Source organism: Penicillium canariense (assembly GCF_028826845.1).
Source record: "Penicillium canariense strain IBT 26290 chromosome Unknown utg000001l_segment0_segment0, whole genome shotgun sequence".
NCBI classification, from domain to species: Eukaryota; Fungi; Ascomycota; class Eurotiomycetes; order Eurotiales; family Aspergillaceae; genus Penicillium; species Penicillium canariense.
The window spans coordinates 4415806-4434347 of NW_026622728.1; the positions used below are offsets into that span (position 1 = coordinate 4415806).

The 18542-nt window shown below is 47.8% G+C and overlaps 5 protein-coding genes across 5 annotated transcripts; 2 read left to right on the forward strand and 3 right to left on the reverse strand.

The window, feature by feature from the left end:
* Window positions 1-56: 56 nt before the first annotated feature.
* On the reverse strand, window positions 57-1376 carry N7482_001508 (uncharacterized protein; the record flags this gene model as incomplete). The annotated part of the gene is made up of 1 exon (XM_056683633.1): window positions 57-1376. One exon carries the CDS (start codon window positions 1374-1376, stop codon window positions 57-59), a length of 1320 nt encoding a protein of 439 aa, XP_056547239.1.
* Window positions 1377-4647: 3271 nt separating this feature from the next.
* N7482_001509 (uncharacterized protein) lies at window positions 4648-5831 on the forward strand (the record flags this gene model as incomplete). The annotated part of the gene is made up of 3 exons (XM_056683634.1): window positions 4648-4762; window positions 4867-5156; window positions 5241-5831. 3 exons carry the CDS (start codon window positions 4648-4650, stop codon window positions 5829-5831), a joined length of 996 nt encoding a protein of 331 aa, XP_056547240.1.
* Window positions 5832-7207: 1376 nt separating this feature from the next.
* N7482_001510 (uncharacterized protein) lies at window positions 7208-8234 on the reverse strand (the record flags this gene model as incomplete). The annotated part of the gene is made up of 2 exons (XM_056683635.1): window positions 7208-8014; window positions 8064-8234. The coding sequence occupies 2 exons, from the start codon at window positions 8232-8234 to the stop codon at window positions 7208-7210; spliced, it is 978 nt and encodes a 325-aa protein (XP_056547241.1).
* Window positions 8235-9352: 1118 nt separating this feature from the next.
* On the reverse strand, window positions 9353-13761 carry N7482_001511 (Vegetative incompatibility protein HET-E-1; the record flags this gene model as incomplete). The annotated part of the gene is made up of 8 exons (XM_056683636.1): window positions 9353-9849; window positions 9902-9996; window positions 10055-10745; window positions 10901-11167; window positions 11414-11531; window positions 11672-12683; window positions 12761-13279; window positions 13334-13761. 8 exons carry the CDS (start codon window positions 13759-13761, stop codon window positions 9353-9355), a joined length of 3627 nt encoding a protein of 1208 aa, XP_056547242.1.
* A 1088-nt stretch (window positions 13762-14849) lies between these two features.
* Window positions 14850-15933, forward strand: N7482_001512 (sulfotransferase family protein; the record flags this gene model as incomplete). Its single annotated transcript, XM_056683637.1, has 4 exons — window positions 14850-14973; window positions 15043-15218; window positions 15308-15411; window positions 15477-15933. The coding sequence occupies 4 exons, from the start codon at window positions 14850-14852 to the stop codon at window positions 15931-15933; spliced, it is 861 nt and encodes a 286-aa protein (XP_056547243.1).
* Window positions 15934-18542: the final 2609 nt, after the last annotated feature.

Below are 18542 nucleotides of genomic sequence, written 5' to 3' on the forward strand. Positions count from 1 at the left end.
ATGATACCCCGTCTCTTAGTCCAGCAGATCCACTGTAGTACTAGGCTCATGCAATATCAGGACATTGGCCCTCCAACGGTGATAGTGAGAAGTGTGGGGTTCGGATCATAAAGAAGACCAGAGGCGTTTGGCGCGCCATCAGGAGTCACGTCATCATAAGGAAAAGCATATCCCTTCCCATCGGCCTCATACTGATGGACAATCTTGGTGTAGTAGTTTGTTGGTGATATCGTGTAGTAACAACTTGCGTCGAGGCTCGGTTGCATATTACCACCGCTGAGTAAAAGGGTTGACCGGTTAATTGCGGCGCAGAGACGAGGCACGATAGCTCGATGGACGTCATTATCGGTGGCCTCGATTGCAAATGGACCATCGTTGCATCCAAATATATCTCTGGCGGCTGGCTGTGAGTAGCCTCGGTTGTCGCCTGCGCAATTAAAAACACCGTCTTGCACTGTACAGTCTACCAGGCCAGCTGAAGTCTGGGTGTCAAAGGTCAGGGTCGTAGTCTCGTACATAGACCAGGACTGAGAGACGTAGTCCATCCAGTAGGAATCAAAGGCGGTCGGGAACAGGTTTATGTAGTTGTAGGGAGAAATCACGCGGAGAATATTGCCGCTGTTGTCAATCATGCAGAGCTCGCTCCAGGGCCGGCCGTCTGAGTATGATTGTGCCGTCAAGGCATCGCAGATAGAGGATAAAGCATTTGTAGTCACACCGAGAGCTGTTTGGGTGCCATCACTTCCCTGGACCTCAATACCAAGTGGGAGACCAATGAAGTCAACATAGCTGAGGTTGACCGTAATTCCCCTAGAGTCTGTTGTGAGCTCGACGAACCCCCAGTTGACATCTGCACTAGGATCGTATGGGTCGACTGCAGATGGTTCGACAAGGGATAGCACACCAGTGGCAGCTAGCACAGTAAAGAAACTCAGCTCACCGTCGGCGACCCAAACGCGACCTGAAGACACATAGGTCGGAAGAGTGATAGAAGTGGTCGTTCCATAGGCACCAATAGGGATGGCAATGCCTTCCGTGATTTGTTCAGGCACTGTGGCTTCACTGTTTCTTGGTGGAGTGTACCAATTCCCACCAGGTGTGAGTAGGACAATTTCCCCGTTGGAATCAAGTCCAGTGACATAGACATTGACACGATCACTGTTGAAGTTGTTGTACACTGAGATTGAGAGCTCCTCAGATTCAGCAGCTGAGTGGGCAGCAGCCGGCTTGCTGGTAGACTTCGCCTCACTGATAGTATCATGCGACGTGATGACAAGATTATTCGCACTACCAGGGTGGACTATGATAGGAACGGCCAAAGTATGACCTATAAGCGCTGCAATAGTTGCTGCCACAAGACTTGAAAAGATACGCATCGTGATCAATGCCTGAAGCAGCACACCCCAAATCAATATTTTAATTATTTCAGAGGGAATAACTGAGGCTATATATACATTCTCGATGACGACCCTGCACATTCCGACACGCACGGACCAAGGTACAGCATTCCTTGAGCGAAGTGTTGAGTGGAGGCTACATGTACCGTTAAACACTAATAGCGCTAGGCCCGCACTAAAGTATGTGACAAAACTCAGAATCAAGTTAAAGGCAATCTTTCAGAGTCCCGCAGGAGAATCTATCTGAACACTTAGCTTTTTTCGTGATGCGATAGTTGTGCATCCCAATTGGACCTTTGAATCTCGCGTACAGAGAGTGCCAGCACTACCTTGTTGTGATCTGAGGCTGGTGCAGATCAGGAACAAAGCCGCACAATCGGAAATAATTCCCGTGTCTATACGAAGAACCAAGTTGATTGAAAATCAACTTGAACCTCTCGTTGTATATATAGCCTCAATTATTCCCTCCGAAATAATTAATCAATCTTCCTTTTGAACTAACACTACTCAATACGAATTCTGCTACGGCCAGCCGTTTCGGCTATCTGAGAGATATTCAGGCCTCCTACAGTCAGAGGGTTCGCAGAATGGGCTATGCATACCGACGCAATGGGGAATGGAATAATTGGGCATAGAGACCAGACTCTCAAATCTGCGAAATGTCGACTGTCTGTCAGACAAGTAGGTCTTATTGTGTAATATAGTTCGGGAGGTAGTTGTTTGTCTTCTTATATATTGTACTTGAATTCAAATGGTAATTGTTGGAACCTCCCCCGCGCTGGCTCCGTGTATCGCGGAAGGCATCTTCAAAGTCTACCATGATAGCCAGTGATTAATCCAACGGAACCCAGGGGGACATCATAATGAGAACTACTCAATACTATATGGTAGCGAGACTGGAAAACAATTCGTGGATGTAGCTTTCTTCATTGCATTGCACTTGAAAGTCTCCACTCCATAAAGGAAACGGTTGGACGAGAGTGATGGCTATGAAAGGATCAATACCCTCGGGGTCTAGAACCAAATAAACAGTACTGAGAATAGTAGAAATGGGTAACCCCCAGCCACTTATCCCATTAGGGCCTGTAGCAGTCACAATTGCTCACCTCACTATGACCTCTGCTGATATGAACGGTATGTATATGGGTTCGGAGTTTGTCGTTTCGGTTGAACTTCTTGCCACAGTAGGAAATGGGACACTTGAATGAGCCCAGACAGACGTGGATGCATTTGATGTGTCGCCATAGACATCCAGTGCGTTTAAAACCCTTGGTATTTGTGCAGCCTATCCAGCCACATTTGTAAGGACGACAGGCTTCATCGCTAAGACTGAGTTAGTTCTGGATCGGAAAAGACGATACGAATAGTAGGAACCCGACATGAAAATACTCACCTCGCATATTTCTCCCGAACATGATGCACCCGGCCAGCGGGACAAACATCAACTTGGGCCAGCCCATCTGCTGCTTCGTTCGCTGGAGGTTTGTCGATACTACAAGCATTGGATGCATGTTCAAGCCATGGGCCAGTGGAATGTCCAATGGGTGCCGGAGAGACACTCAGGTCTTGGTAGCCATCCACATTGGACGGGTAGGCGGCGGAGTTGGATAGAAGGTAAGCTGGAGCAATTTCTAGGAAAGACTCATTGTAGTCCACATTCAGAGGAAGGGTCCTATCCGGTTCGCTCTCGAGAGGTGAGCAGGAAACCGACATCGAGTTAAATGGGTGCGCTGTCACAGGATGGAGTTCCTTCGTGGCACGCTGGTGAAACTGGTCGGATTTGGGAAAAACGCCAAGGAAGAAAAGAATGCAGAAATGTCCCGTTATGATTGAGCTTGAGAAGCTTTTTGGATTCTCTCGCAGAGGAAGTGCGAGGAAAGTGCGAGGAAAGGCCTTTTATATGGCAGGGGGACGAGAGCGAATTCCGTAAACGGATTTTGTGGGTTGTCGATATGTCGAGGTGAAGACAGGGCGGGATTCCGAGGTGCGGGTGGGCGAGGGTCGACCGGGCGTCACTCATCCCAGAGAGTCTTGCGAATAGCCATCACTCTGGACATATCTATACCTGGACACTAAAAAGAAAAATCACCTGTGGTGCATGGGGCGGTAAGATAGGTTCGCCTCCCCAGAAAAACAGGCCAAGATCAATGGCTGGGCCACGCATCGGCCCACCCTCGGCTTTCACCAAATCTTTCAATAGAGGATGTCGCAAATCAAGTTGGGGCCGATGCTGCTCGTCCAGCAGGAGGAGTAAGATTAACTACCGCAAATCACGAGCAATACCCGCACAGTAGAATGCTTATGCATTATGTATTGAGAACGGTGTGGGGGTAGCAAGCGGATATGACCGAAAGGAACGGACCAGGCAACCAGTAAATTGAGGACCAAAGCCACAAAAATACGCGATATCTACCGGTAAATTAAATGGTCAGGGCCTTATAGTAGCGCCATAGTGACTGGTTGGACGAGTCGACCTCCGAATGAGGAAGCCGCTTTAACACATTCCTGTTCAGGTTTAGAGCGGGCTTCGACCGCACACCAAAGCCTACCGTTTCAGTTTCCCTGAACGGTCACGAACAAAACTCTGCACATTGGATTAAGTGAAAGCCAGGATCTATAACATGCTTTAAGAGAGGTATTAAGAGAAGCATGCAGAATAAGATCAACTCAGAGACCAAAAATAATTTAACAGAATAAATAATGGAAAATGGTGTTCGTCATGCCATGAAAAAGGGTGTTGCAAGAGACTTGATGCGAACGCGCGGTTTCCACAGGAAGGCTTCCTGCGAGATCGGTAGTACCCGTGCGCGTACACATCGCTCTATTCTTGGAGCGAACATGCCGAAGGAGACGGAGAGGGGGAGAAAATATCAGGTAAAAAAGAAACGACACGAGACGAATAGGCCAAAAAGGCCGACGTTCGCCTCCAGAATTCTACGATTATATGAAATAAAAAGGGAACATCACAAACGCAATAGAACAGGCTGATGATTAAACATTTGTATATGATCTATTTTCATTTCACTCTATCAACCCTTAGCAGCTACTGCTAATCCACTCATCTATCCTCCCCAGGCACTCCCCCGAACTGCCACCACGCACACCCGCAACCCGCCCCGCTCGGAAAAGCCGAGCTCCCCCATCTCTCCAGTCCGGGAGTCTGCCGACGACCAAGCTATAAAGCTTGCCGGCGGCCATTATGCCGATCAGAAGTCACGGCCCGCCATTTTCACTCTCAGTAACTGCCACCATGTCCCTTGAAACCCCACTTACTGTCCTCTACAAAGAGGCCAACAGCAGCAATATTACCACTGACGTCTATCTCCCGCCCAGCACCTCGGCTTCACCGCAGAAGTATCCTGTCGGTGGGTCTCTTCTTATCCCTGCACGAAAACTGTACCTACAGATCGAAGGCTACACCTTCAATATCATATAGAGGATTAGGCTAACTGAAACTACTGAAACTCAGTTATCGACATTCATGGCGGCGCCTTCATGCTTGGCCACTCGCGCATGGTCTCCCTATCGCAGGTCAATGACTGCCTCGAGCGCGGCTGGATCGTGCTCGTCCCCAACCACCGGCTATGTCCCGGGGTGGACGTACTTGACGGGCCGATGCAAGATATCCGTGACCTGCTGTCATGGGTATATGATGGGCATTTGGACGCCATTCTCGCAGATCAGGGGGGCTACCGTGCGGATTTGGAGAATGTCGCTGCGTTTGGGACGTCTTCGGGGGGAACGCTGGCACTAGGCCTGGTAAGTGGTCAAGTCACTGATAACCCTCTAGTCTCAGCATGCCATGTCATAAATTCTGGTTGGATGTATACTAACCATACACAGGCCTTCAATGTACCGAAACCCGCCAAAGCCATCCTCTCCCTCTACGGTGCCGTCCACTTCACAGACCCTTTCTGGACCAAGTCCCTGCCGCACGTCGCCGCAAAAATTCCCCCCAACTTGACCGAGGAGTTCCTCAACAAGATCTATGATGAGCATCCCGTCCCGACGGACAGCTCCGTCTCTCTAGAAGGCCAAACCGAGTCGGGGGCCTCCAAGGGCCCCAATTTCTCACAGCCCCGAGACGCGTTCGCCTTCACGCAGATTGCCTCAGGCACTGTGCTCTCCGCAATCTACCCGGACTCGAAGAGCACCGATCCGGACTTTAAGAAGATAGACCCGGTGCAGAATGTCTCGCCGATCTTCCCCCCAACATATATCGTTCACGGGATGGCGGATACAATGGTTCCGGTTGAATTGAGCCGAGAGCTGTTCAAGAGGCTTCAGGATGCAGGAGTTCCCTGTGGTATGACAGAGGTCCCCGGAGAGGAGCACACGTTTGCGTCGATGATGAAGGTTGGATCGCAGACGTGGTGGTTGCAGAGGAAGGGGTTTGACTTTTTGGAAGGTGTTATTGGTAAAGGGCCGCAATAGATGCCGTATCAAATTGAGTCACCGACCAGAATAAGCAGAAAAGCCACAGTAATTCGTCCGGTATCATTCCTTCCAAGCTTCAGATACAACTTATTAACGTAAGCGTCAAACACCTAGAGTAATTACACCTCCAGAAAAGCAGGAAAGTAAAGTGTTCACGCAGCAGGGGGAGTAGACTCAACCTGCTCAACATGCTCAACATGCTTTGTCCATCCATTTTGATCTCCGATTCCATAAACTGTCCTCCTCGCAGTGTTTTTGAATGAGCAAGTACCAGCCACCAATGCCTGAGCTCCCAAAACAAGTTGCTTATGTCCTCGAGCGAGATGCCTTTAGTTTTGGGGAAGATATGAACAGAATGACAGAGATCAATGACAGTGTGGTCAATGCAATAGCCATATTTAGTGAGAAGAAAGCAATTGGTATTGTTCTCACTATGAGGGAGACCAACATGGTGCATCAACAAATATCAATCCCATCGTCAAATATCAATCGCATCGTCAAAGACCACAGGCATCAGCGAAGATCACAGGCATCAGCGAAGATCACACGCATCATCAAATATCAATCGCATCGTCAAATATCAATCACATCGTCATCACATGCACCGTCGAGCACTATAGGCATCAGCGAAGATCACACGCATCAACAAGGGGAGTCGTAGACACCAACACGGCGTTTTCCTTAAATTGAAGTCGATTCACCAGACTGAACTTCCCCTCGTCGCCCATCCTCCATCACCACAATTTACCACACTTGCAAAAAAAAACATTCCCATCACTCATCCATCCAAGGTATGCTTGAGGCTCCTACTTCAACCCTTCCAGTGTCTCGATCGTATCTAATCCGAGCCAGACCTTGCTTGAAAACTCAAGATGTGCTTCCGCTACGTCTACATCCTCAGATTCGTTGCTTGCAAGGAACGCCCGAGACACGTCATCACGGAATCCGTTGACCAGCCGCCATGTGGCAAGGCGAATTGCACTGGATACAAGGACAAGATAGTGGTCGATAATACCGTACCTCGAGGAGAATGCCCTGACTGTTGAGGATTACGATGCTCGACCTCCCGGTTTCTCTATGCATGTATGCCATTTTCTCCGGCTGCATAAGCTGCCAATGATGGCATAGTCTACCTTACTTGCTTTACTTGCTTTACTTGTTTCATTTTCGGAATTGCTGCTGGCTTTATCTTCGTCTCAGTTATCCTATCAATTCAGAAGAATATCAATCGTCCGCCTTATGATTAGTTTTGCCTTCATAAACCTAGAATATTATGGAATCTCATGAAAAAGCAGGAAACAATTCAAAGGATGACTGTTTAAAGATGTAAGTTGTGAAGCGATTCTCGAATACAGTTCAGCGGCTGTGGCTACCTAGGTGGCTTGAATAAGAGACAGATCAGAAACAATGTCAGCAGCCTGCCGATACTGCTGCTTCCAACATTTTTCTGTAATTTGGGAGCAAGGGTGATTTTCGTTCGGGAAGTGCCCACTTTGGAAGCGTGACACGATCTCTTCCTCATCGTCCCAGTTGTGAAGTTCGGGAAAGACCTCATGTCCGGTCATGATGAAGTAGATAGCGGAGCCAAGCGCAAAGATATCAGTTTCCACATCTGCATAATCCCGACTGGCTCGAGGCAGGGATGCCTTTGTGGACTCCGAAGAAAGCCCATCCAGTAATATGTCGCCATCAACGGACTTCAGCATCCCCTGAAAGTCTGCAAGTAATAAATTGAGATCCCCATCGAGCAGAAAATTCCGAAGGTTTATGTCACAATGAATGACACGTTTTCCATGGATGTAACTGATTGCTTCAGCAGCTTGTTTGCACCAGAGTAATTTCCTATCGAAAGGTATGAACGACTGTGATGTGATGTAGTCGGACACAGAACCGTTCGATGCACGCTGCAGAACAAGGCCATGCTCCGTCAGACCTTTTGAAGCGATGATACGGGGATGGCTTCCAAGAATGTCAAGAATCCGAGCCTCGGTTTGAATCCTCGCAAGGTCACCAGGAACGTGTGGATATTTCAAAACCGTAAACTCATCAATGACACCGATCCAAACCATGAAACCGTGACCGATAATCTCCGAAACCCCTGGGGGGTAATAATGGCGCACTGTGATGTATCGAATATGGGAGTCATCATTTGGATGTTCTGTGTTTTCAGCTCCGCCGTCCTATATCCGTAAGCAATCATCGAAGTCAACAAATGCCCTTGCAACTTACAATTGCTGAAGTCGGTGGAGAATACGTATCCAACGCTTTAGAATCACTGGCATGTTTTGTCCAACTTCGCAACGCCTTGAATACTGGACCAGATACAGTCCCCAGGGGATACCATATTGCTTGGAACAGATAAAAAGTCCGGGAAGAAAGCATCCGTAAGATAGATGACATGTTTGCGAAGGGGAGATGTGAAGGAGCCTTTGGCAGGAGTGCAAACTATGCAAACTGTGTCGAAGCACAAGCACAGATAAGACAGTGGGTGACGGAGGGAGATTGTGGACTCGGTGCCAAGATGGTGGTGGATCCCTTGGTCTGGCCAATCGGGTCCGCCACCGATCGAGTGCCTTGTGGTCAGATCTCTCGAATAGATACCCTGAAGCTGGAGAACATCAGATCCGACTTGTGAATGTCCACAGAACAATGGGAATGAGGAACTGACAGTTGATATTGATGAAGACTGATCTCTGGGGTTGCGAGGGAGAGAGAGAACCGAAGACCTTGGGAAAGAACCTGGGGAAGTAGGCCACAGGCTGATTTAGTCACATGATTTTCACGTGATCACATTAATGAGAGTGTGATCTAGAGCCGCAACTCTCACGTGATGATACTAGACCAAAAAGGTCCGAGGACAATCTGACCTTCCCTCAACAGCCCTTTGCTGAACAGCAGGTTCCTGAAATATCTGATGCGCGTTCCAGGCTCTTTCGCACAAAGACTGAAACTTGAATCTGAAATTCGGGGCCTAACCATCCGTTGTGGAGTGCCCGCTCTTCGGCACAATGAAGAACGGGATGCAGTTTTACAATTACTCGCAGAAGAGGCTAAAAGTAGACTAATGAAGCTCCTGCTAGCGAGCAGTAGTGCTCAGGCGGACCCGAAGAAAAGAGCGGTCGCACGCAGCTTCATGTGAACATGAACTAGTAGTGGAGCTACTGCTGGAACGAGACGACGTGGAGATCACTTAAAGATTATGTCGCACAAATTTATGGGGCATAATACCGCTAGACTAAAAATGCAGCGTGGGCAACATTCTCAGTCTATACGGTCATTTTCCATTTCGACATATTATAGTCAGTCACCGTGCTCGTACGGCCCGCTACGATATAAAAATACATGAATGCATTACGTAAATAGCACTTGTTAGTTATTTGGAAATACTGCATATCATGATTCCGATAAGTAGGTTCATGGGAACTCTTCAAAACCAATTGATAGATGCCAACTCGAATACTCCTAGAGACAAGCCAGACCGGACCCCTTTTCTCCTGGAACCAAGTCTCCCAGTCGTCTCATGAAAGCACGGAGAAATCAAACTGGATGAATGTGATTTCGGATGTTTCTTCATCGCCCAGAGCAATTGTGTCCTTCAACTGAACCACGCCATGCAATCTCGATCGGTAATCAGGGGGAACCCAAAGGATCCTAATACCATCTTTATACACCCAGTCATTATAGAGAAGCAGTCCAGTCTGATCAGAAATTGCTACACAGTGGTGGCAGTTATGATCCAAGAGGTCTGCACCAGCGTCAAATATACCGTCGCTGGGACTTTGCAAAAAGAATCCCTTCTCTGGGCTGAAGCATTCGGAGTCGAGATCCAGAAAATGACCACTATTGAATTTCAGATAACGGCCGTCCTCAGAAAACGAAACGGTAGTGAACTCCGCACAGAACCAATGAAGCGGGGACATGCTCATTCTTTCCAGGTTCAAAACCAACACCAAGGCCTCTGAGCTGTGGTCTGAGTGATAAACCAACGCGATAGAGTTTTCATCGGGCGAAACCTCTAAGAATTTGACGATAAGCTCCAAGCCGGTGACCTTAAAAGGTCAACTCACCAGTGGTGGTGTCCCATACCCAGAGCTCGTCACGAGTAGAGCTCGCAAGGACGCCGCCATCGGGTGAGAAAGCCACGGCACCAAAAAAATCAGACCTGCAAGACTGTGAAGTGTCTGTTTGACCTTGCCAGATGCTCTGTCCCAAATCCGCACCTGTGATGAGGTTGTGGCCAGTGTCTTGCCGTTCGGTAACCAGGCGATGCCCACTCCCCCTCCAAATCAATGTCCCAGATTTCGTTCTTCTTCTCACCAGTTGCGACATCCCAGAACTGGATGCTACCCCTTGGCTTTGAGATTATTGATGCCACTTCACTTCCGTCTGGTGAGAAGGCATGAATCCAGAGTGGGACACCAAATCGGGGAGTCCATGTTGCGTTCCCTGATGCTGGATTCCAGAGTTGACCGGCCATTTCCATCATACCATGCGACGACTCATCGCTATTCTGAACGACCTCCTTCTCCCCATCAAATGGGATCCTGATGACCCGGATTTGGTTCAAGGAGAATCGGAAACCCAACATCTTCCCATCCGCAGAGAACACAATAGGATCGTAAATGCTACCAACAAAGAACTTCTGCCTCTCTTCCAACGTCTTCGTGTCCAGCAGCTTAACTATCCGGCTGCCCGTGACTGTTGCTAGAAGTCTCCCATCGGGCGCGAATACAATGTTTTCGCGAAGAAAGCCTCCAGAGAGAGTATCGCTAAGCATCTCTTTGCCTGTGAACACATCCCAGAGACGCAGAGTTCCATCGACGCTAATCGAGGCTAGTATATTGCCATCTGGTGCGAATGCAACGTCGAATATCCAGTCGGTGTGGCCCTTCAGTATCTGCTTCTCCATGCCTGTCAAAGTGGTCCACAGTTGAATATCGAAATTCACCCCATGATTCCCTTCCAATGAATGATCCTCATCAAGATATTGATTCTGAATGGCTGATTGCCTTCGACAATAGAATCTTCACTTGACGTTTGAACATCGTCGGAGGTTTGACACTCACTGGACAAATCATTGCCATAGAGAACATGACCTGGCGCAGGCTTTTGACCTCCGCCAAATGACACAACCAGACTACCGCTGGGTGAAATGGAATTCTTGTTGTAATTGTTCTGGTCAAAGTCCAGTGCCTGTCTCACGTGGCCTGTCTGTATATCCCACACCTGGACTGTGCCATTCCTCGAGAACGACGTCAACGTTTTCCCGTCTTGTGAGTAGGATATTCTGGAGAAGTCACTGAAGAGGCTTTTGAGTTGCTGTCTCTCTTCACCTATGACTGGGTCCCAGAACCGTATTGTACCATCTCTGGAACATGATGCTATAGTTTTGCCGTCTGGGGACCAAATCACTTCCAAGGCCCAATCACTGTGTCCACAAAGCCTGTGCTTCTCTTCACCCGTTGTGGCATCCCATGTTCTCACTGTTCCATCCGCTGAACAGGAAGCTATTCTCTTATTATCTGGCGAAAAAGCTATTCCGGTAACAAATTCATTATGGCCTTCCAATGTGAACAAACAATTGCTCCAATCCATCTCAATTGCCGGTAGTTTCGTGATCCACAGGGGAATGTTCTCCTCAAACATAGCTCTGATCTTGCTCCTCTTGGGCGCGAATATTAGTGCAGAAGAATATATCTGGTATATTCATTATTGTCCTAAAGGTGAGGATGAATGGAATTGCGTCAGATAAAAAGGCAGAGATGTTCGACTCAGGAGCCGCCTGGACAGCTCGTATTAGCAAAACTGGAGTGAAAGACATCATCTACGTAACTTACAGGGAGACTTTGCAAGTCTCTGATGATCCCAACACTTTCGGATATCTTTCCCACGAGACTTAATGCCTCAAGCCAGTGTAGTAAATGGCATTTGAAAAACCAGTAGACTTCCCCGTTATCTGTTAGGATATCACCACTCTCGACTGCATGATAGACCCAGTATTGGCATGCATATGGAACGTCTGCTGGTAATTTGAGGCTAACGACAGCAGTTGGAAGATCTGTGCGGGCTGCCCCCGGTGATTTGAGATCGCAAATGTCTTCTTTCAGATTGCCCTCAGCGGAAAGGAGCTTTATACAGCAACTAGTCAGTTTGGCGTGAGTTGCTCTCTCATCAATCCAGAACGGATTAGTCTTAGATTTCTCGGTGTTAATAAGAAAGTCGCGGAATGAGAGGTGAAGCATCCGAATTGGAGCTTCAGGAGACGCCGGTACACTCAATACAGAATGAAGCGTTCTCAGCCTCCGATCAACATCAGACCGAGGGATATCGAGGATCCGAGATAGGGACGAGGCTGAAAGAGGTTCAGTCAGAAGTATAATAGAGGCCACAATGCCCCGGAATTCGTTGACAAGAGACAGCTGTGCTATCTGAGATGTTGCGACGAGCTGATCAAGAACCGGGCGGTATGTTGCATCAAGGCTATCAATCTCGTGGCGTGGGTCAGTAGGACGGTATTGTAAAACCTTTGCTAGCTGCCCTTTTGGGTCTGACCATGTCGGATCTTTGATAAAGCGGCACACGGTAGCGGCAAAAATGAACAGAGGAGTGGCCATCTGAGCCAACTCCTGGATCTCTTCTTGACTTGGCCATTCGCATGGAAGGCACTCATACGGAGATAAGCTGTTATGGTGGGCCCTGATAGTGGCAAGCTCAGTATGCAGAAAAGCGCTTATGTCATGCTTGATAATTGACTGGGGAATTTCGTGCAGAACCAGATCTTGATAGCTGCCGTGGATTGTGTTAAACCCCATTCGAATGGGCAGTTCGGGCCGGCTTGTTAGAAAGGTTCTAAGCCGCACTGAGGTCAAGTCTTGAGCCCGCGTGAGTAAGTGAATAATAGTCTGATATCGTCATCCTTGTCACACTCGTCGAGGGCGTCAATCACAAACGCAAGTGTCCTCACTTCATGCGAGCGTGGTTTTAGCGCATCCAACGGTTTCACAACTAGTTCCCTGAACTGCTCTGTTAGACTTTTGCTGGTCAGAGTAGGGTCAGCTTTCATGGCAGCTGCGATGCTTGGTGCAAGGGAGGGCTCATTGGTGACCAGCTGGGAGGAAATGGTGGTAAAAAGCCGATCCGCGTTACCCCTGTTTTGTTCACCCCTTTTAAAGAAGAAGCTAGCACCAAGAATTCCGTTCTCAGCAAATGACTGGGCAACTGTGCGCGAAATGGTCGATTTTCCAGTTCCAGCCATACCATTCAGCCAGAAAACACAGCGACCCTGTGGATCTCCCACCCAATCCAATATGTTCTGCAGGAGGGCAACACGTGTCTCTGGGTGGCATCGAGAATAATGCTCTTCGGCGTGAGAATCAAACGTAGCACCAGTGGCAATCGGTAATTTGGAAAGGGTGATTGTTTGCGACAGGTCAAGAGTCTGCTCACTGAGCATATTTTCAGCATGATGAAGCCATTAGAGACATTAATTGGAATCATACGCGTGATCAATGGCCAGAGCGACCGCGAGCGTATTACGGTGTTTTTCAAGTCTTGCCATGATGAAATCAACCTCGTGGCTCTCAAACGGCCATTTAAGGGCTCGTATTCCAAATCGCCGCATCAACCTTGTACTATCGGAATCAAGTTTCTTTTTCAACTTGGCCAAGATATCTGTGAGCTGGTCCGAACAGCCGTTGACATCCTCATGTAACTGACGTAGTGTCTGCAGCTTGCTGCCATTCGGGTGGTCAAGAAGCTTCCGCAACCCATCGAGGGTAGCATTCAGCCTTTCAAGTTCTTCCTGTAGACGTTTGATATCTGACTTTGCCGTTTTGACTCCTTGGGAGTACCGAAACAGAAGTAAGGCAATCTTCGCTGACAGGTCGATCACCGCTAGGACGCTCGAAGCCGCACTGACACCATCCATTTTCACTCGGAGTGGATGTAGTCACTAAGCAACTGAATCGAGTGCCGACGACGGGTCGTGGTGCTAGAAATCCGATGATGATCGAGTGGGGCATGAGGAGGAGGGGTCGGTCGCGCGGGGCCAATGCATTGACGCCTAGGATTGAGGCTGTGTTGTCCCGTGAAAGCTTTCGATCTATTATGGATCTCGGTCCCTACGAAGTCGATGTTATCCTTTACTTTACAGCAACATCTCAAGAGACGGAGTACCCGGAGATGTTCACTGGTGATAAACCAGTCTTTCCCGCCCCCATAAAAGGGGATACTAAGAGGGAGGACCAAATGGCTCTTGCTTGTGCGCAGAGCCCTATACCAGAGTCTGAACCTCTCCAGTGACTTCTTACTTTCCTTGCTTATTACGCCAATTTGGACATCGGTTAAAATCGTGGGTCACTTGCTCCCGCATATTTTACAATGGTTATTTCATATATCAATTTACAGTATCTATGAAACTATCAGCAAGGTCAATATACGGATCCCAAGCCTATGAAGGTGTGGCCACTGAAGCCTTTTTATGATCGCCCAACTATCCCCGAATGCTAAAACTGCTAACGTGGCCTTCACCCTCCCCCCGGCTAGTCGTGCCCCTGACTAGTTACCGGTCGCCCCTTAGGCTAGCCGGCTAACTCCCTATCCACTTCCCATCAACTTCCCATCCACATTATCGGCTTTATGACACTTTCTTATTAACCCTGCCTTTGTATTAGCTTGCAGACTTAGATTGAATGGAATTGGAAATTCCCATACACAGCTCTACACAGCACAGGGGGCAGAAGCCATGGTCCTTCCTTACATAATCTACAAACAATGCATCTCATCCCTTGCATTGTGGCATTTTCGATGGCCACCCTTTCAAAGAACATGAATCGAGAAACGTTTCTTTTCCACGTACAGAAATTGACTCGCTGCAACTCGTATCGAATCCCTGTCAGATGTCCCATAAGGGCCACGATGGACTAATTGGAGCCTCATATTGACATTGGCAGATACCTCACATCCCGACAAGACTCCAGTCCTTCTTTTCTGATCATCTTCCCACTTGTCGTCAGGATGGGGGTTTTCATCAATGCCTTTCTTCGCAACAGGAACTCGACCGACATTGATCGTCGGTACTGTGCTCGGGAAGTGCCTATGAAAGTCATCATGCTTGGGTTTCCCCGTACTGGAACAGCTTGTAAGTGTCTACAAAGAATCTAATCTGGCTCATCCTGTCTCCTTCAACTAATCAGTTTCTCTTGTATAGCTTTGACATCCGCGTTAAGAGTACTAGGCTACCATCACGCTTATCATGGACGAGATGCACTGACCTTCAATCCTCGAGACTGCGAGTTATGGTGGAAAGCCTTGCAGGCAAAATATAACGGAAAGGGAAAAGAGTTTGGTCGCAAGGAATTCGATCAGCTCCTAGGCCATTGCCAGGTAAATAAGACAAAGAGTGGAAGGTCACACAGATCCTCTTCCTCGGACGCTTCAAAGCTAGTCATGTGATTTACTGACACCATTTCCAGGCTGTCTCTGATATCCCTGCAATTTGCTTTGCCGAAGAGCTGATCGCGGCGTATCCAAATGCCAAAGTCATTTTGACGGTGAGAGAAGTAGGAGAGTGGCAGGAGTAAGTAGGGTCGGATTCAGCTGTTGAAAACCACTGTTCTTAACACATCGACGCCAACTGTACAGATCAGTGAGGAAATCGATCATACAAGTAATCCAGGACCCATTTCTTTACCCGATGATCTTCTTGGATCACCTTCTTTTCATGCCATGGCGCTGGGTCCGACCAACCATCCTCAAGTCCCGGAATGTGCTTTGGGGCGACGATTTCGACAAGAACGGACGGAAGGCCTTTGAGGAACACTATCAGAAAATCCAATCTATGGTGCCAGCTGAAAGGCTACTGCTCTACCATGTCAAAGAAGGATGGGAACCTCTGTGCAAATTTCTTGGCCAACCAATTCCTTCGACCTCAATGATAAATGTGAACGACACTAAGGAGTTTAATCAAAGAGTCCTGGCAAAGAAGGTGTACCATTGCACCCAGTACATTGTCAGGATTGTGGAAATTGCCGCCTATGCGTCGCTATTTACTTTTCTCTGGGCTGTTCTCCAAGGTGGAAAACCATTGCCATGGCAATGAAAAGGTCGATCAGTTACAATTGGAGTTATCGAGCCGAGAGTGACATTGTGTTAGCTAGATATAAGATTTCAATATCTCCACGGAGGTTGACAATTGAACGACCCATTTTGTGCGCTAAGTACTCAGGTGTACTTACCAGTCGCTCATATTCTCCGTTACACCTGAGTTGAGTGAACATGATCTAAACCCTTGGGAATAATGAGCAGGTGGAAGAAGCTTGTTCAAGACTGAGGTGATAATTGCTTTGCCATTCCAGCGACGGTAGGGGCCCTTGTACTTCATCCGGGCGATGCTTCTTATCTTGAGTGGGGATTTCTTTTGTTATTCTCGAAAGGTCTTACATCTTTCTTTTTCGATGTGCTCATGATATCTCAGATACAGTACAATATGATTCTCAATCCATCTTGTTACTGAAAAACTAAAGTGTACAGCGGCGTGTTTTTTGCCATTCATTCCCCTGACGCATCATTGCAACCAAGGGGGTGTGTACCGTTACAACACGCAGCACCGGGATTTGTGGCACTACTCCTGCAGCTTTAAGAAAACGTGATCGGTAATCCAACCACAACCAATGAGAGGGAGGCTTGGCGGAAGAGTTGGATGTATGTTTCTCGCTCTGTCTTTGGCACTGGGAACGCACTGTCGCACGCAGTTGCCCTGGAACGAGAGAGAAAAGCGAGCACATGAGGGGACAAGTACCAGACCAATGAGAGCCAGGCTTAAGAAGCAGAATTAGAACGAAAAGAATATTCAATACCCACATGGCTAGAAATTGATTATTTCGAAGCATTTGCTACCTAAGTCTTAGGGTACTCTTCTTGTCTATTTAGAGACACTAGAGTTCGATCAAATAAGCAGCTGGATTTTTATCTAGGTCGAAAGTCCATTCTTTGGTGGTCGGAATCGAGTCTCATAATTTGTAGCAAACAATCTACCGATCTCCGGTTCCCAATCAAGATAAGTAACACCATTCTAGATGCCTGTCTCGGCAGCAAGTTGTATTAAGATAAGCTATATTGCAGCTATTGGAGGCCTTTCAGCTCCATCATCTGGGTATTTCAGTCGCGCCTGCTATCTTTGTGGTTATTCACCCTTGCAAGGATCACTCTTCATTCACTCCAGTGTTCCGTCGAAATCACAATGATGATGATAACGACTAGAATTTAGGCTGCATTCCCAAGCCGCCTCGCTTTCCTCACTTCAGAACGGAAACCTCACAAGATCCCGAGTGTCATCAACCCCCCCCCCTCCTCTCTCCCTCCCCACTACCAGGCTATAGCTATATGTCATCCTGTTGGACTATCTGTTCCCAGCATAATCTCACTCTAGGCTATAGAAAATTCAATCATTTTGCAGTACTGAATCAAATTCAGCCACGCACTTTGTTCTCTTCAGCAGAGTCGACTTACATCGAACTTCCCCAAAAAGGCCTGGATACCTTGCTTCATCACAAGGTCCCTAGACTGGATCTCTGTCCCATCTCGCTGGCCTGCCCACTTGCTATGAGTGTCATCGAAGATTGCCCGTATTGCATGAACCCCAGTTTCTCCCGTAATGATATTAAAGCCCCGAAGCTGTCGCCCATGCAGACTCAACATCGTATATTGACCCGGTTTCCGATACCCAAAAGTCAACTTTGGCTCATCTCGATCACCCTCTAGTAGATCAAGTCCAGTTATATAGGTATCAGGTCCTTCACGAAGGAGAAAAATGGCTAAACCGGTGACTGATTCATTCAATGGAACGGCCTGAACAAAAGGAGTGTGTTCCATGCCGCACTTCTCGCATGAAGTCAAATCTGTTCCTTGTTCAATACTGCGGTCGCATTTCAGGCTTGTCGAGATACCCTGCCAAGATAACTTGCCAATCAAATGGCTATATAAACTGACTTGCTCTTCCGAGGCTTTGACCATTGTGTATCTTTCTTTCAGCCATCGGTTACTTTGCCACTGTTCTCGTTTTCTCCAGAGATGCTCAGTAGACCGATCTATCTTTGCAGTACACCGGTAGATCAGGCGCCAGTCCTTAGAATTCAATCTTTGTTTCTCTGGTATTGGCTCAGCGTCAGCTTGAGTCTCTGATAGCAGGCAGTAGAGAAATCCACGGTCTTCGCAAGGTAAAAATCTGGATTTCCAAAACACTTGATCCCAAAAAACTTCCGCCATTGATCGAGATACCTGCCTCAGACTAAGGAAATCCGAAGTGGACAGGTTTGTAGCTATTTCGGTTCGTATCTCCAAAGGGAGGAGGCGAAATGAGTCGGAATTGGAACTAAGGGATCTTTTTCTCTTCCTCTTTAGTAGCTCTGGAGGCCTATGTCGTTCCTTGGCATATTGTATCCCTGGGATGACAGGTTGCTTGAGAGGGGAACTGTACCCCTCTTCATCTAGGTCGGCTATATATTTAGAGCCTTTGAATATGTTAATCCACGTATCCATAGAGGTAATACCTAGTTAGCACATAGTGGGTATATATGCCCAGGTGAATATCTCAATATATCGGTATGTGCATCCATAGGTATCTGATAAAGATGAACACATAAGCGAGATAGTAACCTACCAGCATAGACTTCTCTGTAGTAATGAGGAACATCTTTACACACTTCGAAA